Source organism: Manacus vitellinus, unplaced genomic scaffold (assembly GCF_001715985.3).
Source record: "Manacus vitellinus isolate BGI_N305 unplaced genomic scaffold, ASM171598v3 scaffold_14_pilon, whole genome shotgun sequence".
NCBI classification, from domain to species: Eukaryota; Metazoa; Chordata; class Aves; order Passeriformes; family Pipridae; genus Manacus; species Manacus vitellinus.
Genome location: NW_021939063.1, coordinates 9,371,064 through 9,391,428, shown reverse-complemented (window position 1 = coordinate 9,391,428; position 20,365 = coordinate 9,371,064). Strand labels below are relative to the sequence as shown.

Genomic DNA, 20,365 nt, shown 5'->3' with positions numbered 1-20,365 from the left:
ATCACTGCCCGTGCCCACGGCGGGGGTTGGAACCGGATGATCTTCAAGGTCCTCTTCCAACCCAAACCATTCTGTGGTTCTGTATTTGTATTCTGTATCCCCCAGACTGGGGGAGCTGGGCCTACCGGGCTCCCCACGCAGCACGGAACTTGCTGCTGTCACGGTGTGTTGGGGACATGGTGATTTCCACACGGGTTGGAAACATTTTGTGTGGCAGTGCTGGATGGAGGAGCTGCCCCAAGGGGCTCTGTGCTCGTTCTGGCTCCACCCGTGTGTCAGGCATGCCAAGGAACTGAAGTAAAAGATGAGTTTGAGCCTTGGGATTTCTATCCCTCGGGAACAAGGAACAGAAGGTGGCAAAAATGCACGAGGGATGTATTTCTGTTTTAGAACGCAGAGGAGCCAAAAGTAAATGGAAGGATGAGGCTGGGTGGATAGCCAACCTGTGCAGCTAGCCCTGTAAAGGCCTTTGGGCACTCAGGGGGAGTGCTGCAAGCAAGAATCAGGGAGCCTCTTCCTGCCAGGTGCTAAGTGTGCCCCAGACATGAGGTGCAAATTGCATCTCATCGTACACCTTCTGCTGTCCTGCCCCAAGTGTTTACACCAACGCAGTCTGGTGCTGCCGTGAGGAGGGGTGGCCCTTCTCCCTGGCCTCTTGCTCCCTCTCCTCTGGCCAGTGAAAATGTTTGTGCAGTCCCAGCACAAGCTGGGTTGGGAAGCTGATCTGGGACAAGACTTGGGAGAGAGCAGTTTTGCTCTGGCTGGTCTCTGGATCCTGCAGTCACATCGGTGCTCACCCTGGTGCAAAGGCAGGGAGAGCAGAGGACAGGGAGGCACCTCCTTCTCCAGCAGCAGCATGGCCGGGCTCCTCTGGCCCAGAGGGTTGAGTAAGGGTTTGTAGGAGTGCCCAGCTCATCAGGTACTTCCCAGAGGTTCACTTGGCATCCGGCCAGGGCGGCCTTCTGCCATCCCTCCCCTGCAGTGACTCCTGGTGTGCCAACAGGAGTGGTGCCAAAACCTCCGTGCCCCTGCGCACCAAGGGCCGAACATCCTTCCTGAATATGTGTTTCCTGGTGGCAGAGAGGCAGAAAGTCTCCCATTCACCTGTTCTAATCCCTGAATAACCTTTGCCAAAACCCCAAGGTGCCTGCAGTGGCCCCAGGCTGCCATCAGTCTGGCAGCTGGAATTGGGCAGAGCTCCAGCCCCCTTGGTTCCCGCCTGCCATGAGGAATAACTGTCGGCAAAGGACCCGAGGGAGCAGAGCACTCAGTGAGGCATGAGAGCAGCAGGCTTCTCCTGGGGGAGTGACAAGCAGGCACGCAACCCTGTCTCTCCTGCTCACCCCTTCCTGGGTAGAGGCCTGTCCTTTCTCAGTGTCCAGGACCCTCCTCAGGGGTCACCCTGCCCTGCAGTTACCCTGTGCCACCCTTTTGGGTGTGCACGAAGGAGGCAATGGAGCCTCGCTTGGCCCTGCACAGAGCAGCCAGTGCTGCTTGTCTCCCACTCCTCCTGGGGTTTTCACCTGAGATGCAAAAGAAATACAGCAAAAAATGCTTTCACATGTTTGCCAAGCCCGGGTTACCTTCTTTAGCACCAGGAAGCATCTGTAGCCAACCTGTTTGGGTGTTGCTGGGGACTGGAGCTGAGTGGCAGCATGCAGCTGCCATCAGAGGCCCAGGCTGGCGAATCACAGCCACATTTCCTGCTATGGGGGCCCTTTCCCATTCCTTCTGCAGTCATAAGTGCTTCTGCATCCCGGGGAGACGCAGCATGTGTATAGCAGCTTGAGGGTGATGCTGCTGCCCCCCCACTCTTTCAGGCTCTTTGGGACCGATGCTGGGCCCTTCTCAGCATTCCAGTCTCCAGGTGATTTTGGGTGGCAGAAGTTTGTGCCTGGTGCTTGGGCTGCACTCAGCTTTTCACTTGTGGTTGTGGGGACAGGTTGGCCCAAAGTGAAGCAGTTTGGGTGCAGTGCCTGTTGTGGGACTGAGGGCAGGACAAGACTGCTTTTCTCTCTGGGATCCCTCATAGCTTGTGGCTACAACTCCACATTTGTGGCTACTTGTTGCCTCAAACATTTCTAGAACAGAAATGCCCTGGCAACATGGGGCCGCAGCACAGAGCTGGCAGTTTCCTCCCTCTGACCGAGCACCTCCCTCGGATGTGCCTCCTGCCTCCGCCTGTGCCCGTGTGGAGTGTGGGGTCTGTGCTGGGTACACGGGTAAAGGGAGAACAGGGTGTTCCCGAGGGCACGGCTTGCCTTCCACTGAAGGAGGCAGGCTCAGTGGAGCTGCGCTAGACCGAGATGCCATGAGGCTCAGCTCCATGTCCTCAGACGGGAGCCGGGCTGTGGGAGGTGTGTGAATCAGCGCACCGGGGGCTGCGGCAGGCTGCCGGCACCCGGGGGTGGGCACGATCCGCACCACTGGGTCTGTCTCCCCACAGCAAACCACCTCAGGCTGATGAGCGCTGGCAGGGCGTGCAGCCGGGGCAGAGAGGGAGGAAACCTTCCCAGCTCTCTGCTTTCACCGCCTCCACGGAGGAACTTCGAGTGGGACTGTTTTTGGTGGGTTGTTCCAGCTTTCCTGTGTCCAAGCTGTGAACACCTGAGGGTGAAACTGCTGAGCCAAACAGACCAGCCCTTGAGCCAGCAGCTCCCAAACACCTCAGAGGAGCTGGCTTTGCAGGGAGGGCATGTCTGACGGGGTAGGGGTGAGTGCCCTGCGTGCCCTGCCCAGCCTGACCTATCCCTGGGGCACGAGGAGTAGAGGTGTCCTGTTTCCAGGCCAGGCCCCGCTGACGCTGTCTGTAAACTGACTGGGAGATAAATATGCAAGGTGCAGTCATGCTGGTTAAGCTCCCAGCTGGTGGGCGAAGGGGGGAGGAGCCCTGCTTTTGCCAGGGAGCTTCACTGTCATCTGTCATGGGAGACTGTCCCAGGGCCTGCTCCTGCTGCTCCCCTTTCTTCCTTCTTAGGGCGTTACTGGCTCCTGTTCTGGCCCTGTTACACGGGGGCACTGTTTGACTGAAATAGCTGTCGCTCCAAGCTGTGTTGCAGGCTGCCCTAGTTAACCCCAGAGGCTCAATTTTGCAAATCCAGGCCTCCTTGTGTCCTTGCCCTCAACTGTGCCACCGGGTGTTGTTAGCACCAGCAGCTCCTCTGGGCCAGAGTTGCTATAGTGGGGGCCATGAGCATGACAATTGCTTTCCAGGTTTTTAATGCGTGCCACATACAGAAGACCCCTGGTTGTGTGTTGGGAGCTCTGACAGGCCCATGCTTTTGGCTGTAAGCATTGTAGCAGCTGTGATGAGGTAGGTTTCCTCACTGAGCCCTGCGTGGGGCTTCCCATAAACACTGCAGTGAAAGTCATGTGAGGGCACTGGCCCTGGGGCAAAGAGCAGATCCTGATGCTGTTGGGCCTTCTCCACCTGCTCCTGCTGCCACGCTTGCTCTCTCCTCTCTTTAGGCCACTACTTCCTTGCCGGAGAGTTTGACCACAGAGAGTCGCCAAGATAGCTGGGCCAGGAAGAAAACGTCGCACCCCTGACCCAGACTCCATTACCGACCCCGGCGGGCCGTTTGTGTCCTCCAAACGGCTGAAAATGTCCAGCAGCACCAATGCCCCTGGCCAGAGGAGAGTGTCTCGGGGCTTGGATGATGCCACCAACAAGAAGAAGCAGAAGGATCGAGCCAACCAGGAAAGCAAGGAAGGTGAGAGCCCCTCAGCAGCACTGTGGTGAGCAGGCCCGTGGTGTCTCGGTCCTGCAGCCTGGGAGCCTCGCAGCCATCTGCTGCAGGATAAGCAGATTTGACTAATCACTTCCTGCAGCTTATGGCAACCCGTGTGATGTGAGATCCTCTTCAACAGAGTGTCCTCCCTGGACCTGTAGCCTCCTTCCTTTGGGCACTACTTAGCCTCAGTAATGTGAGGAAGGTTGGGCCTTGTTAGCTAAAGTCTGGAGTTGGCCTTGTTTCTAGGCTCTGCTTTTGATTGGGTGTGACCTGCCTTGATCCAGAGGGAATGGGACTGAAGCCTATGGGTGCTCTTGCAGCTGGAGGCAGTGCTGCTTCTTTCCCATAGGTTTGCCGAGGCCAGATGTTGTGAGGCGGGGACTGAGTGTGCGGGGCCTGCGGGTGGGGCTAGTGCTTTAGCTTCTGAGTCAGGGCAGGGTGCGGCTCAGGTGAAATAGTTGCTGTAGAGTAATTCCTTCTGTAACTGCCATGTAGCCAATGAAAAAAATGATGCTTCAGGTGCAGGGAGTGGCTGTGTGCCTGTGGCCCTGGAAAGCTGCCTTATTTCTGTGCCTGCTCCGTTATGACTGTTGTAACCTCAAAATCACAGGGTGTTTTGTAGGCCAAGGTAAATGAGCGCCTGCTGAGGTCTGTGCTGGAGCAGCCAGGTGCAGTCCCTGATGGAAATCCCATGGTGCAGAGCGCAGCACAGCGCCGTCTCTGACGTGGGAGGTGTGCTGTACCTGGAACATGGCAGGGTTCCTTAGGGGCGGCCTTACTGCCTCTCTCCCCTCTGTGCGGGGGTGGTGAGGAGCTGGGGCAAGCTGTAGATCTCACAGGCACTGCTGCCACTCTGCTTCTCACACTGCCAGCCCCACTGGCACCTTTGCACCAGTGGCTGTGGTGGTCAGCAGAGGTTTCCTACTGGTTTGTAACCAGTCATGGGAGGCAGTGACAGCTCTCTGAGCACTCTGGGGTGGAGACCACAGCTCCTGTTGCCGCTGTTTCTCTGCTCCGGGACAAGGTGCTATCACTTTGAGTCTCTTGCCTGGCAGAGCTCACTATCCTGTGGGGGTAGAGCAGGCCCTGAGACACTTCTAGGTATCAGAGGTTATCCTGTGGGGAGCAGGGATTAGATGTCAGGTTGTTTTGGTTCCCCAGTCTGATCTGGAAGAAGGTTTTGGCTGTGGATGTTGGCAGCTTGTGCAGGAATGGAAATGTTAAAGTGCAGCTGGGCCACGTGGTTCTCTGGTTACAGCAGAGTTGGTTTGAGCACAACCAAACACCAGGTTCTTTCTGTCAGATCAAGACAGGACCCGTCTGTACAGCTGGAGGCTGGGGCCTGGCGCACTGAGCTGGGCTCCGCATTGAGATGTACCTCAAAACAGCACTAACTGTGTGATGCAGTATTGTGTTGTTCTCACTGTGATGCTGCTTAAACTGGTGATGTGGCCCAGAGCAGCTGTCCTGGGGCTGCAGGCAGGCTTCTGGGGAAGGAGAAGTGTGCGGAGGCAGTGGAGGGAAATGAGCAGCACATGCAGAACAAAAGGCCTACACACAGATTCAAGGGAGAAGAAGGTGATGTGTACAATTTTGGGTGCCAGCATGCTGGCTCATGCTCTGAGGTGACAGAATGACAGACCTGCCTGCGCTCTGCTTCTCGCCCACCAGTGTCTCGCCCTGAGCTCGAGCAGGCTGAGACTGCCCAGGAGAAGGACTCAGAGGAGGGTAAGTCGAGGTGTGCTCCAGCTGTCAGTGCATGGCCATGGAGTGCCCTTGCCAAGGGATCTGAAGCGCTCACCTTGTCCTGGTCCAATGCTCCAGCATTGAGCAGAGCTAACCTGAGCACTCCTTTGCCTCAGCGTTTATCTTAACAGGGTATGGCCTTCCCAGGGGTGGAGAAAGGTGCACGTGGTTGGGAAGGGCTGCCTGCAAGAAAGAGGCCCTAGGCATGAGGCAGGCTGCTTCCAACTCAGGTGTCATGGTGCCACTGAGCACAGCCCTGGGACACCTTGCTACCGACACCTGTCCTGCTTGTTTCTGAGCAGGACATTGTGCTGGGCCAGGAAGATCCCAAGCCATGTCACCCTGTGGGCAGGGTTAGCTGGTTTCTGTCTCAGTCCCTCCTGCTTTGAAGCCAGAGTAGACCATTCTCGTGCCACAGAGGGTAGAACAAAACTCCATGAAATCAAGGTGATTGAAATCACCTTTTTGTCTTGATGACTTCAGGGCATCACAAGGCCAGACCAGGAGCCTGACAGGCACACAGTGGAAGTTCTGCCTGCAGCAGGGTGTCACTGCTGCACTGTTGTCTCCCCAGGTGCAGTGTGCTTGCCCGGCTGGCCGGCCTGCCCGTGTTTCAGTTGTGTTAGCCATGCTCACCTGGCAGGAGTACAGTGCTTTGATGGTTGCAGCTGGGCTGCTTGGTTTGCATATGCAAAGGGGAAGTGGCAATTTCTGATTGTGGTCAGAGTCCACTTTGAATCCCCCAGAGTAATTCTGTGGCTTCCTCGTTCCTTGAGAAAGCAGTAATTGCTTTGTCCTTGGCAGGAGCCACCCCTTCTTCCCAGCTGCCACTGCTGCATGTGGCAATACCGGGAGCAGGGCTGCCTTTTTGATCTCTCCAGTTCCCACTGGGATTCACCTGCCCTGCCGCAACACGTGCTCTTGTTTGTGGCCTGTCTGACGAGGGCAGGTCCCATTTAATCGGCATGATCTGTGTTCCCTGTGCTGACCTCCTTAACCGAGCATGTGTTCAGGCCCACATTCCCCAGCCAAGGAGTGGGCACTTCAGGCTCATGCCCCAGCAAGTGGGTGACACTTCCCTCCCTCTTCCTAGAGCTGCTACTGGACTGGAAACAGAATGCCGATGAGATCATTGTCAAGCTGAACTTGGGCAGTGGAGCTCTGAAGGTGGAGGATGTAGATGCTGATTTCTCCGACACAGGCTGTGTGCTCAAACTACCAGGTATGGGAATGGAGCGACTGCTGCAGGCATTTCTCCATTGGGACTTGGCACAGCTCTGGGCCAAGCACGGGGTTGATCCAGGCAGGCATCAAACCTTTCCACCAGAGGCAATGCCCTGCTGTCAGCTGGCACAGCCTCAGCCAGCAGACAGGGCCCATAGGAGAGCATTCTAGAGCTGAGGAGGGCAGGAGCTGCCCTCGGTGCCAAGGGAACAAGTGCCCACTGCTGCGCCGGTGTGTCTTTGTCCCTTGCTTGCTGGGATGAATGAGTCATCCCCGAGGTATCCTTTGGAAAAGTGACTGTGCCCCTGAGGACAACGAGGCTCAGGGCCTTCCCTCTGGGAAGGAGGCCAGCCAGATGTACAAAGCAAATTCAGGGAAGCTGGCTGGAGCCCTAGAAGGCTCCTGGGGTATGGTGGCAGCTTGCCTGCAGCCTTCTTGGCTCTGAATGAGTGCTTCCTTCTTCCTGGGGGCAGGTGAAAGGGGGCTGTGGGTTAGGTGACAGCTGCCTGGAGCACTGCCTGAGGTACCCATTCCCCTCTGTTTACAGACGGGCGCCAGTGGAGCTGTCAGTTCTACGAGGAGATCGAGGGCTCCTGCAGCAAGCTCCAGTGCAAGAAGGGCAATTTTCTGCAGCTTGTGCTTCAGAAGAAGATCCCACTCCATACCTGGTCTTCGCTTCTGGTGAGGAGGGGAGGATGTGCCTTTTCAGGGAGCTTATGGAGCGCTGGGGAGCTCGGGTGAGCGCTGAGCTCCCTGCTCTTGAGCCACCCAGGGGGAATGTGGGGCACATCTTGCATCCACAGATTGCATGAGCCAGCTTCCTTTGTCCCAGGGAGGACTGTGTCTTTGTGCTTCTGTTTCTGCTTGCCACATAGTGTCCAGGTTTTGGAACAGTCCTGGTGCACTCTGGGAAGGGAGAGTGAGGGTGAGGGGCTGGCAGAGAGCCTGAAAGGTGCTGCTACTTAAATACCTTCCCACTGTGCTGCACGGCTTTTTACAGAAAAGAAGGAAAGATGGATCCAAAGAGCTGGCCAAAGGGGCCACGTGCTGGGAGAATGGGAAAGAGAAGGCTGCTTCTGCAGAGCTGATCTCTGAAGAGCCGAGAGCTGAAAGCACAGAGCCACCAAGATCCCGGCGGGAGCCCTCCAACCCCAAGCGTGCTCCGGGAAGAAGCGAGGCCCTGGGAGGAAAAAGCCCAGCCAGCCCAGGGACACAGAGTGGCCCCAGCGCCAAGCGGGCAGTATACCTCAAAGTAGCTCCAACGGAGGAGGAGCCGAATGCCAGAGTCACCGGGAGCACAGAGCCCAGCAAAGGGCACAGCGGGAGGGCCGGGAGCCGCCGCAACGGCAGAGCCAGCCAGGTCGATGCGCCCACGGCCCTGGCAGACATTGCACTGCCACTGGAAAAGGTACCTGAGGACCTAACAGAATGGGGCACCCCTGCTGCCTCTGCCCCTGTGCAGGGGATGCAGGACCTGTCCCTGCCATTGAGATGGGTTCCGGGGTTCTGAGGGCTGATGTGAGGAACTGGCTGTGGTGGAGGAGAGGGCAAAGTGAGGGCCCTGCAGTCACTGAGCTCTGGTGCTAATGGGACTGAGCTGGGTGTGGGATGTGGGGGGCGAGTGGGCAGTGTGGAGCTGTGCCTGCCTGGCTAGCAGGAGCCAAGGTGAGTGGGCCAGGGCAGCTCAGGGGTGATGGTGTCGTGTTTCACTGTGTCCTTCTGTATTGAAAGGCTGTGGTTTTGGCCAAGGAGACTGTTCCAGTGGAGATGCCACCTCTTGCGGCTACCACAGAGGTGTTCCCCCACCATGTTGCTACCTGTGTGGAGAAGAGAGTCCTGCAGCCAGGCAGCCCTGCTGAGGCCTTGCGGGGCCGGGACTGCACGCCTGTGCTGGGAGAGAGCTCTAAGGCTGTCCCAGTGGCCTCCCCTCCCCTGGGCAGAGATGGTGAGAAGAGGGATTGGTCCAAGGATGATGTGGCTCTGGAAGCAGCAGCTGATGGTGAGTGGCCAGAGCCCATGGGATGAGCCTGGTCAGGAAGGTACATCTGCTCAGGACCTCTCCTGGGTCAGCTTGCAGCACTGTCTCAGCATGCAAGGAAGGTAACATCTCTCTCCCTGACTTTCCTTGATTAGAGCCAGAGCCTTTTGTGAGCCTGTCCTTTGTCAAGAATGACTCATATGAGAAGGGCAATGATCTGGTGGTGGTGCACGTCTATGTGAAGGAAATCCACAAGGAGACATCCAAAGTGTTTTTCCGGGAACAAGACTTCACACTGGTGTTCCAGACAAGGTACAAGTTTGCCTCGGGATAATGCCAGGCTGCTGCAGATCTCCTGGTTGCAGCTGGCTACTTATTTGTTCACCTCTGCTCACTTCCATTTTCTCTGCAGTGACACAAACTTCCTTCGTCTCCATCCTGGCTGTGGGCCCCATACAGTGTTCCGGTGGCAGGTGAAGCTCAGGTATGGTTCCTGTCCTTCTAATCCACACCAGGGCAAGGGAGCTGAGAGTGCAGAGCTGGAACAGGAGCCAGTCCCAGATGGTGGCTCTGTGCAGGGAATGCTCGTTTCTGCACCTGGGCGTTTCCCTTACACCGTGTTGCACTAGTGCCCCAAGTCTGGATTGCCTTGGCTGTGTGCTGGCTCAAAGGCAAGGAGGGGAAGGAAATCCTAGTGTCTCCTTGCCTGCAGTTCCCTCCCAACATGTTCTAGAGCTCTTGGGGACAGAGCCATACTAGCCAGTGTGTGCTCTGGGCTGTGTGTGCAGCAGGAGGGGGCATGTGGAGCCAAGCAGAATGGGTCTGTCAGGAAAGGGGCCCTCTGTGTGCTCAGTGAGGCCAGGCTCAAGGGTTTCCACCCTGCTTTGCCATGGCTGCCTCGGGATCAGTGCTAGCAGTGTCCCTACTGCTTGGAGGCCATGGTTTTGCCTTGCAAAGGCTTTGGCATGTCTGAGGCTGCTGTGGGATCTGGGGCATCCCTGACTTGCTGCGTGTCTTGCAGGAATCTTATTGAGCCGGATCAGTGCACATACAACTTCACAGTGTCTCGCATCGATGTCTGCCTGAAGAAACGCCAGAGCCAGCGCTGGGGGGGGCTGGAGGCTCCAGCCACACGAGGTCTGCACCCTGCCTTGTCCTGCCTGCCACCCCAGTGGGGCGCAGGCTCTCCTCACCACTGGCAGCTGCCGGTTGGTGCTGGATCCTCTAGCATGGGGCTGTGGGGAAGGAGAGGGGCTGAGCGGGTGCAGGTAGGAGGGGTGTGGGGCAGGGCAAGCCCAGTGATAGGGGAAGGGCACTGCTGTTCTCCTTGCTCATGGGGTAGAGTGGTAGGAGAGAGCCTGTGTGTGAGCATGGACTGAGCAGCTCAGCTCCGCCGTGGGCAGTGCGCGGTGCTGCTAACCACAGGCCCACCCTTCCCCCTTTTTAAGGTGCAGTGGGTGGTGCAAAGGTTGCCATGCCTACAGGCCCTACCCCTCTGGATAAGAACCCTCCGGGCAGTAACCAACACCCCCTGTCCAGCAAGGAGGAGGCCCGAACCAGTGACAAAGAGAAGCCACGTGTGGAAGATGGGGGTCTGGATGGTGTGGCAGCCCGTACAGCCTCAGAGCACGTGGCAGTGAAGCAAGAGCCACACATCCCATCGGTGAGTGGGACCACACTGGATCTGACCCGGGTGGAGAAAAGAGGGATCCCGCCTCCACAGTGTCGCTCTGGAGACTGGCAAAGTATTCCTGGAGGAGGAGGTGGCACTCCTCAGTCATAGATGGCAGGATTAGGGGCAGCCGTTGGCCTGTCTATCCCAGTCCTGGTGGGAGATACTGTGATGGCTCCAGCCCTCTCTGAGGGGTTTCGTGGGCTTTTGGGTTCCTGTGGTGTTCCCGGAGAGACCCCGCTGAGCACATCACCTGACACCTGCCTCTGCTTGGCAGCCTAAACCAACGTGCATGGTGCCACCGATGACACACAGCCCGGTGAGTGCCGAGAGTGTGGAGGATGATGAGGATGAGGATGAGAAGAAGAAGGTCTGCCTGCCTGGCTTCACAGGGCTGGTGAACCTGGGCAACACCTGCTTCATGAACAGTGTCATCCAGTCCCTGTCCAACACCCGGGAGCTGCGTGACTACTTCCATGGTGAGCCCACGTCGGGAGCCCAGCAGGGCCTGGCCACTCAAATGCTGTGCCCTCACTCCTGCATCTCTTACAGATCGGTCCTTTGAGTCGGAAATCAACTACAACAACCCTCTGGGGACGGGGGGACGCCTGGCCATCGGCTTTGCCATGCTGCTTCGGGCGCTGTGGAAGGGCACACACCATGCCTTCCAGCCCTCCAAACTGAAGGTAGGGCTGCTGGCACTGGCACTCCGCAGCTGCTGTGAGTCCCCAGAACTCCTGTGTGGGCACCTGCCTGCCCTGCTAGTGCCACAGAGAGTTGGGTGGGTGTGGGTGGGTGCAACCAGGGTTTGTGCATGGGGCAGGCAGTGCTGCCGGGGGGCTGCTGGCCAGCCCTGACTGCTGTGCTCCCTGCAGGCAATTGTGGCCAGCAAGGCCAGCCAGTTCACTGGCTATGCCCAGCACGATGCTCAGGAGTTCATGGCCTTCCTGCTTGATGGCCTGCACGAGGACCTCAACCGCATCCAGAACAAGCCCTACACAGAGACTGTTGACTCGGATGGGAGACCCGATGAGGTGAGGTTGTCCCTCCCCAAAGTCACTGGGAGAGCAGCCTGGGTGGTTTATCGAGGTGCTGAGCCCTTTCTCCCCACAGGTGGTAGCTGAGGAGGCTTGGCAGCGACACAAGATGAGGAACGACTCGTTTATAGTAGACCTCTTCCAGGGCCAGTACAAATCCAAGCTGGTGTGCCCAGTATGTTCCAAGGTAGGGCAGCTTTGGATGTTCTGTCTCTGTCCATGCTGTGCCAGCAGCAGGCTCCTGACCCTCAGAGCACACAGGGCAAGGCTAGATCTCAGATCCACTGGATGTGCTGCCCTGCTGATCTCAGCCATGAGGACTTCCCACAACTGAGTGTGCTTTTGCATCTGCAGGTGTCTATCACCTTTGACCCCTTCCTGTACCTCCCCGTGCCTCTCCCACAGAAGCAAAAGGTGCTGACTGTCTACTACTTTGCAAAAGAGCCACACAAGAAGCCCATCAAGGTAAAGGACACCACCTACCCTGGGGATGGAGCCTGAGAAGGCTCCTGGAGGTGCCCCAGCCAGCTGGTCTTGTGCCAACAGGCTAAGCCTTGTGTTAAGTAAGGGCCCACATACCTTGGTGTGGTGTGACTGATGTGGCACTTTCTCGGTGGCAGTTCCTCGTGAGTATCAGCAAGGAGAACTCCAGTGCCATGGAGGTGCTCGAGTCAGTGGCCCACAGTGTGCGTGTGAAACCAGAGAACCTGCGCCTGGCAGAGGTGAGAGTGCTTAAGCTGGGGAGAGTGCTTAAACATAGGAGTGAGCCATGGGCTGCTTTTGTGGGTGTCCTGGCTCCCACAGCCCTGCAGGGAGTATGGCCACTGACAGTCACTTGCCCATATCCAACATGTCTGTGGGATGGATTTTGTCCATGGGTGGCAGTGTCATGGGCAGGGTGCTGCCAGGCAGATCCCTGCTCCAGAGGCCTGGTCAACTGCAGTAGGGCCTGGGATGTCCCTCTTTCCCTGGTGAGATGGTGAGCTGAGGACAGCATCCCTGAGCTGCTGCTGTTCCCGCAGCTCACTGTGGGGCTGAGGTCTGTGGCTGTCTGAGGAGGGGATATGTGGGGCAGCCCTCACACAGCCATGCTCCACTGCTTTCCTGGCAGGTGATCAAGAATCACTTCCACCGCATGTTCCTGCCGTCCAACTCCCTAGACATGGTCTTACCGACAGACCTGCTGCTCTGCTTCGAGGTGCTGTCCCCAGAGCTGGCCAAGGAGCGGGTGGTGGAGCTTCAGGTCCAGCAGGTGAGAGGGGATATTGGGACTTCTGGAAGGCATGCAGGGAGGCTGAGCCGCAAGTGGTACTGAGCCAGAAGGGCAGAGCTGCACACAAGGGTGACTAGCTGCAGCAAGAATGGATGCCCACTGAGGCTGCCTTGTCTTGCCCTGATGCCCTTCCCTGTCCAATGGGTTCTTTCTCCTGCAGCGTCCACAGGTGCCCAGCGGTCCCGTCGCCAAGTGTGCGGCCTGCCAGAAGAAGCAGCTGCCAGAGGATGAGAAACTCAGGCGCTGCACGAGGTGCTATCGAGTCGGTTACTGCAATGTGTGAGTTGGCTTGGTGCCTGGCAGGGGGGGAGGGTCTCCTGCTCTGAAAGGCTGAATGGGAGAGCGTGGCCTAATGGGAGAAGGTGGGATGGGTCTGGCCTTTGGGAGGGAGCCAGGTTGGCTTGCGGTGCTCCCCTTATCCCTAGCACACCCCTTTTGGCCCTCTGCTGCTCCTACCCAGGTTGGTCATGGCTGCTGGGTTCAGCAGGGGCCATATGTGTTACAGGGCATGTCAGAAAACACACTGGCCAGACCACAAGGCTTCGTGCCGCCCCGAGAACATCGGTTTCCCCTTCCTCATCAGCGTGCCGGAGTCCCGCCTCACCTACGCCCGCCTGGCCCAGCTGCTGGAGGGCTATGCAAGGTGAGAGTCGAGGGTAGGAAGGTGCTTCTGCCCTGGAGCTGAGCTCAGCCCTGTGCCTGACCAGCTCTAACTCCCACCTCCTTGCCCAGGTACTCAGTCAGCGTGTTCCAGCCTCCATTCCAGCTAGGACGGATGTCACCAGAGCAGGGGCTGCAGCCTCTGCACTCGGACAAGCTGGAGCCCCTAGCCAAGAGCAGCTGTGCAGCAGCCACCTCTGCCTCTGAGCTGGGGGAGGGAGACAGGGCTTCCAGCCTCCTGCAGGAGCCCCCACTCTCACCAGCTGTGCCTGAGCTACACCCGGAGATGGGGGACACTGGCACTGTCCGGAGCAAGGTTCTGACAGCCAGGAGTTCCCTGCTGAGCTTGGATTCGGGCTTCTCTGAGCACATGGAGTCACAGGGTGACAGCTGTTGTGAGAAGGAGCCATCCTATGAGAGAGCCATCAAGCCAGAAGGTAAGAGGTGCTGCAGTGCTAACTGTCTGTGCCAGGAGCCCAGGCAATTCTCCCTCCTTGGGGTGACCTCCCACCACAGCATGTGTTCTCCTCTTGAGAGCTTGCTCTGGAGACTCCTGGGGACACAAATGAGGCCATGGGAGCTGTCTTTTGGCGGTGTTGCCTCACCTGAAATGCCTTCCTGCCCACGCTCTGCCTTGCCCTGGCAAGGTGCAGGGAGTAGAGCAGAGATCTGATGAGGAGAGAGGCTGGAGCACTGTGTTGCTGTGGGAGGGGTGGGAAGGCAGGGGCTGGCAGAAATCTCGAGTCCCGTGGGAGCAGGGCAGAGCTGGTGCGGGCTGTGAGCCCCCGGGGGCTGTGAGCGAAGCACTTCCCTCGCTCTGACTCAGCTGCATGGGACCAGCCTCTCGCGCTCGGCTGCCTGGCTGTCACGTTTCCAGACACTCATCTCAGGATGGCAGCAATGTGCAGTGAAGGGGCAAGGCAGGCAGAGGAGCACAGCTTGCCAGGGGCAGGCGCCTGCTAAAAATAGTCAAGGACACGGGGCACGTGGTTGTGTCCCTTCAAGGCCGTAGCATGTGAGGTGGGGGTGGGGGCACTGCAAATTCTTGGCCCCTACGCAGGGCAGACAGGCAGTGCCACCACAGATCTGTCCCTGCCTGTTCACAGCTGCCATCCCTGGGTACCAGCACACTTCAGACTCGCTGAGTGCCCGCGCCACACAGTTCTACATCAATAAGATCGATGCTGCCAACCGAGAATACAAGCTTGAAGATAAAGGTGAGCCCTGGAAACCACCACCTTCATCCCTTATAGCCTCTGGCAGGCTGGTGGATCTGCCTGGCCAGGGTGCCACAGCCTCCCTGGCACAAAGTGAACCCAGATGTGATGGCGGCCCAGATTGGACAGTGAAAACTGCATCTGAAACAGGGGAGGGAAGGGCTCTGCTGCACACAGCCTCTGCCTGGAATCTCTTCTTGGGCATGACATTCCTGCTTTCCTCAGCAAATAGGTCAATTCCTTCCAACCACCTGTGTCCGCAGGGGGTCTGTGATCTCTGGGTCACCTCTTGTCTGAGTGGGATGCCCACACCCAGTGCTGGTTGTTTGGGTGCTGTTGATGAGATGGGCTGTGCCAGCTTTGCACCCTGCTGGCCAAGGGGTTCTGCTGCCCTGGCATGGTGAACCTGGCTGGGAGACACCTACCTTTCTGGGATCACTGTGTGATCTCTGTATTGAGCTGGGATGGACAAGACTGCTCCAAGCCCCAGCAAGGGTGCCTGGTCCAGCCTGGTAGGGCCAAGTGTGTGAGGTCTGTGCCCCTTCACAGGTGACACACCCCTGGAGCTGACAGACAACTGCTCCCTCGCCCTGGTGTGGAAGAACAATGAGCGCCTGAAGGAGTTTGTGTTGGTGGAATCCAAGGAGTTGGAGTGTGTGGAGGACCCAGGCTCAGCCAGTGAAGCAGCCCGGGCTGGTCACTTCACCCTGGAGCAGTGCCTCAATCTCTTCACCAAGCCCGAAGTCCTGGCCCCAGAGGAAGCGTGGTGAGGAAGGCAGCAGGGTGGGTTCCAGCCCACAGGCCCAGGCAGCAATGGGGGTTTCCTAGGAGCTGCTCGGGCCTGCATACTGTTTCTTCTGGCAGCCAGGAGCGCTGGGCTGGCCTTCCCTGTGCGCTGGGGAGGGCAGCCATAAGCCAGCAGGGAGCAGTGCCAGTGCTCTGCAGGACTGTGCTGGCCTGCCCTTGATGGAGAAGGCTGAGCCCTCCTGCATCCCCTCTGCCAGCCCCACATGTGGGGACCCTGGGGCTGGGCTGTGCTGCGAGGCCTGAGGCTCTCCCCATGCCGGTAACGAGCACACTCTTCCTTCAGGTACTGCCCCAAGTGCAAGCAGCACCGCGAGGCCTCCAAGCAGCTGATGCTGTGGCGGCTGCCCAACGTCCTCATCATCCAGCTCAAGCGCTTCTCCTTCCGCAGCTTTATTTGGAGGGACAAGATCAATGACATGGTGGACTTCCCTGTCCGGTGAGGGCCTGGGGGATGACGTGGCCACTGCCTGTGCTGACCTGCAGCATGGCCTCTCCCTGCCTAACGCTGATTACCCCTGACTGTCCCTGTGTCTCTCCTCAGGAGCCTGGACCTGAGCAAGTTCTGCATCGGCCGGAAGGGTGAGCAGCAACTGCCTATGTATGACCTGTACGCTGTGATCAACCACTACGGAGGCATGATTGGGGGGCACTACACGGCGTACGCCCGCCTGCCCAACGACAAGAACAGCCAGCGCAGCGACGTAGGTGAGGATCTGCCGCCCTTTCCACTCCCCTGCTGCTGCAGGTGTGACCTGTCTGTTGGATTAACCCTTCTCTCCTCTCAGGCTGGCGGCTCTTTGACGACAGCACAGTCACCACCGTGGATGAGAGCCAGGTGGTGACCAGATACGCATATGTTCTCTTCTACCGCCGGAGGAACTCTCCCGTGGAGAGACCCCTGCCAGGGCACCCCTCAGACCATCACACTGAGCGCACCCCCTCTGCCGAAGCTGCTGCCAGCCAGGTGAGCACTCGTGTCCCTTTCAACACTGTTTGAGCCACAGAGCCTTGAAACGTGCCCAGGTGCCCATGTTCAGGGCGTGGCCCGTCTCTGTCCACACCCATGGAACCTTGGCACAGCTGCGGTGCAGTGCCTGTTTGGTACCAAAGAGCTTGCACCAGCCAGGCATTGGAGCCTGTCTTGCCTTATTGTCACTGTGAGCTTGGTACAGTCCCTGTCCTGAGAGATCACAAGAGAGCTGGTTCCCATCATCAGAGTGGGAGCGCTGCGGGGAGGGCATTGGAAGAGGCAGAAAGGGCCCAGCCTCGCCAGGGTCTGCACTGAAGGAGGGTTGTGAGCAGTGCAGTAGGTGCTGGCTGTGTCAGGGAGCAGTGAGAACCTGCCCTCTGCAGCCACTTTCAAGGCAGAGTGGGGGACACTTTCTGCTGGGGCCCAGCTTGGGGCCAAGCTAGGTGCAAAAAAGGCAAATACCAGTGCTGAGCCAGAGGCCTGGCAGCCTTCACACAGTGCTGGAGAGAAACCTGCTGGAGAAACTGTTGTTGGGTGGCCTGAGAGGGAGGGGAGGAGGAAGGGAGCTGGGCTGGGCCAGACGGCAGGGTGCTCTCAGCGTGCAGTGGCAGGGAATGGTTGGGCTGATCTTTGTGTGAATGTCAAAGAAAGGCCCAGGCTGGGGCACAGTAGAGTGCCCACCTGGGCAGTCCCCCTGCATCGTTGTGCTGCAGACTTTCCCTCTGTGCTCAGCACTCCTGTGGCCCCACAGGATCTGAGGACAATGCTCAGCTCATCTCTGGCATGACTGCACGTGTGTGCCCTGAGGGGCCCTTCTGGCCTGGCCTCCCTGTCTGTCTGGCTCGTGCAGCCCTTGACCCGGTGATGGTTAGGCATCTTGGCTCTGCCATCTGGGGATAGGAGCTGCCCGTCCCTGAGGCCAGGGGGGCTGTCTGGCATGTTGGTGTTCACCTGCCTGGGCTGTTCTTGTCCTGGGGGACTGCACGTGTCCTGGAGCAGCTCCACTCGCTGGGGGCAGCCTGAGCAACAGGAGAACTGTGCTGCTCCTCACACACCGTCAGTGGGAGCCTTCAGGGGCCCAGCTGGCAGTGAGGCTCACCATATGCCCCATGGCACTGGGGCTCATCGGGTCCCCTCATGGTAGTGGGCCCCTGGCAGCGCTGGATCCCCTGCAGCGATGGGATGCATTGGATCCCACCGGGGCTCAGCAGGTCCCAGAGCACCTTGGACCACCTGGACCCTCCCAGGCACGGGGTACCCTCCAAAGACCTCCACCCCGACTGGCTGCTCTGCATGATCATGATCACCAACATGAAGGGCCAAGCTGTGACTGGCTGCCTGTGGATAATCCTCCTGGAAGCTGGGCTGCAGTTGGTTGTCGTTCCCACCCACCAAAGCAGAGCTGTGACTGGCTGTGCTGTGACTGCACCTCCTGCTCCTGCTGCCTCAGCTGGCTCTGGATTGGCTGTCATCCGAAAGATCCTGTTGGGATCACAGAAGCTGGGCTGTGATTGGCTGCTGCCTGCTCCCTTGCCACCTGGACCCACCAATACCAGTGCATCTGCTCCACCAGGATCCAGCTGCCTGCTTCGTTCCCTGCAGTCCCATGAAGACCCTGCCTGGCAGCTGCCCATGCTCCCTCCTGCAGAGCCACCCACCAGAGCACCACACACCGGAGACCCTGAAGAGCCGCGGGGGCGGGCGTGACCGCGACGGTGCTGCATGGGGAGGCGGGCTGGCTGGGCACGGGGCTGGGCTTGCAGGCAGCCGCCTGCCCCGGGGGATGGAGAGGGGTGTTGCCCGTTGTGTTCTCCAAGTGCTGACGCAGGTTTCCACATCGCAGGCTTCTCTGATCTGGCAGGAACTGGAGGCTGAAGAACAAGAGCTGCAGCTTGAGGCACCCCAAAGGCCTTCAAGAAACTCCTGGAGGCCCCGTGGCCAGAAGCGAAGTCCGGGCACCCCCCAGCACCCTGATGAAGGCTGCATCAGATACTTTGTCCTGGCCACCACGGCCGCAATTGTGGCTCTCTTCCTGAATGTCTTCTACCCACTCATTTACCAGCCCCGCTGGAGATAGGCACAGGCGCATGGCCAGCTGCAGGAGCAGGGCTGCCAGGGCACGCGCCGTCCTAGGATGCTACACGACCAAGACATCGGGCAGCAGGACAGAAACCTCCGGGAAGGACTCGCCAAGGGAAGCATGGGGCCGTCGGCTCCTGCCTGTCTGCTCTGGCATCTCCTGTGCCAGCTGGCAGGGCTGTGTGGCCAGCCCGCTGCCTTGCCAAGGTGCAGCCCAGAACCAGGAGCTCCTCTGCCCTCCCTTACTGGGAGTGGGGCAGACCTCATGGCTACCTGCTGCACAGGAGGGGACATTGCTGCTGCAGCGCAGCTGGGACCTGGGACCCCCATGGGCACATCGACTATCTCTGCTTGGCTCCCAAGAAGGAACTGGAGACCTGCCGAGAGGCTGCAGCAAGGGCAGGATGCCCTGACATGGGTCCTGGCTGGCCACCCCTCTCAACCGTGCTGCTGCAGGAGTCTAGAGTTCCCTCTGGGCTGGCGTGACCCGTGGCTCCTTGGCCAGCCCAGTCTGTCCTGCCAGCCTCCTGCTGAGCCTTCTGATGCCAGCTGCCTGTGCACCAGGAGTTGTGTGCACTCCTGTGCTGGGGCTGAATGGGCTTGTCACTGAGGGCTTGTGTGCTTCCCTGCTCAGCCCTGGACGGCTGCTGGGGAGGGAGCCTGGCAATCTGGACTGGGGTGCCCATGGTGAGCACCTGCCTCTGAGCTGTTGGCTCCCACTAGTCCTTGGGGCTGTGGGCTGTCAGCATTTGGGGACGTTGGTCTCTGCCAGGGGAGTGGGTTCAGCCCCTCATTTGTGAGGGGACTGGCTGCCCATGCTACGGGAGAGGCGTGGGGTCGGGGAGCACAGGTAGGATCTCAGTGCATTAATAAAGCCAGGTTTTCCAAAGAGATGCAGCATCCCTGTCCTGTGTGTTGGAACTTTCACACAGAGGCAGGGACCCTGCACTGGGGTCACCTGAGGCCACTCTGTGGCCCAGCTGGCACCAGGACTGTTCCTTGTGCTCTGCCGGGTGCCTGGTGCACCCTGTGTGGCAGCGGGCTCAAGGGAAAGCTCTGCCTGCCAGTGCCATGAGGCACAAGCTGGGCTCTGGTCCCAGCTGTGGGGCGGTAGCCCTGTGGGACACGTGCAGGGCGTGGGGTGCCCAGTGGAGCCAGCAGCAGGCACTCCCCTGGGACTGGAGCACAGGCTGCAGCTTCAGCGGTGTCTGACATTGAGACGTGTTGCCCTTGGCTCAGCATGGCTCAGACAGCTCTGGCATATTTGGGTGTGCAAGGTGACTTCAGAGCCCTGTGACTTTCTTTTCCGTCTTTGCTACTGTCTTGCTGGCAGTGCCCTTGGCTGACTTGGGAAGGATGCTTGGCAGGGAAGGGGTTCACCTGCATTTTAGGTTGGGGCTTGAGCCGAACTCTCCCCACCTCTGTCCCACACCCCTCCTCCACATGTGCCGTGGTTTATTCCCCGCCCAAGCCAGTTCCAGCCAGGGAGCCCCGGCAGGGCTGTGCCGTGGTCATGAGGTGCCTGTCCTGGAACAGTCGCCTCATTGTCTGCAGCCCTGGGTCTCGGCGGCTTCCCTTGCTCGCCCACGGTGCTGGCCTCGTGGGGCTGAGTCAGTGCCCGGCGCCGGTGGGCTGACCTCTGCTCCAGCTGGCGCTGGCGCCGTGGGGTTGGGGCCCACAGGCTGCTGCCTGCACCTGCCTGCCCTCACCGGCGGTGGGTGGCCCCTGGCAAGGCCCGAAAAGGTGCTCTCAGCCCTGGAAATCCCTTCTGGTCCTGTGCTGTTCCTCGGGCCCCCAGCAGGTGCTGGCAGCCTGCCTGTGTCCCCTCGCTGCTGCCTGTGCTGAGCTGTGGGGCTCTCCTCCAACCGGCACTGGCTACAGCAGCCCCGGGGCAGGAGTGTGCTGTGGCCTGGCTCTCCTCGGGCGGGCAGGTTGGGGTTGCCTCCAGGGGCCCTGGGCATGCTCCTC

The 20,365-nt window shown here is 59.1% G+C and overlaps 1 protein-coding gene across 5 annotated transcripts; it reads left to right on the top strand.

Moving 5' to 3' along the window:
• Positions 1 to 2,499: 2,499 nt before the first annotated feature.
• On the top strand, positions 2,500 to 19,288 carry USP19 (ubiquitin specific peptidase 19). Of its 5 annotated transcripts, none has more exons than XM_018068430.2 (27): positions 2,500 to 3,313; positions 3,469 to 3,713; positions 5,406 to 5,462; positions 6,574 to 6,702; positions 7,252 to 7,385; positions 7,705 to 8,112; positions 8,436 to 8,703; positions 8,838 to 8,994; positions 9,095 to 9,166; positions 9,704 to 9,819; positions 10,167 to 10,345; positions 10,632 to 10,833; positions 10,907 to 11,040; positions 11,230 to 11,388; positions 11,468 to 11,578; positions 11,746 to 11,856; positions 12,012 to 12,113; positions 12,503 to 12,643; positions 12,825 to 12,943; positions 13,170 to 13,307; positions 13,397 to 13,761; positions 14,431 to 14,541; positions 15,091 to 15,307; positions 15,632 to 15,784; positions 15,890 to 16,053; positions 16,134 to 16,312; positions 18,162 to 19,288. In XM_018068430.2, the coding sequence occupies exons 2-27, from the start codon at positions 3,605 to 3,607 to the stop codon at positions 18,393 to 18,395; spliced, it is 4,269 nt and encodes a 1,422-aa protein (XP_017923919.1). In that variant the 5' UTR covers positions 2,500 to 3,313; positions 3,469 to 3,604; the 3' UTR covers positions 18,396 to 19,288. The 5 variants fall into 5 exon arrangements, with proteins under 5 accessions (XP_017923919.1, XP_017923917.1, XP_017923918.1 ...); XM_018068428.2 differs by having other exon boundaries at positions 10,137 to 10,345; XM_018068429.2 differs by having other exon boundaries at positions 10,131 to 10,345; positions 18,180 to 19,288.
• The last annotated feature ends 1,077 nt before the right edge of the window (positions 19,289 to 20,365 follow it).

Bases quoted from the DNA above. Each gene is read 5' to 3' on its own strand.
- USP19 (XM_018068427.2), top strand. From the start codon at position 3,605: ATGTCCAGCAGCACCAATGCCCCTGGCCAGAGGAGAGTGTCTCGGGGC. The intron at 3,714-5,405 runs GTGAGAGCCCCT...CTCGCCCACCAG, and splicing joins CAACCAGGAAAGCAAGGAAG to TGTCTCGCCCTGAGCTCGAG. The intron at 10,346-10,631 runs GTGAGTGGGACC...TCTGCTTGGCAG, and splicing joins AAGAGCCACACATCCCATCG to CCTAAACCAACGTGCATGGT.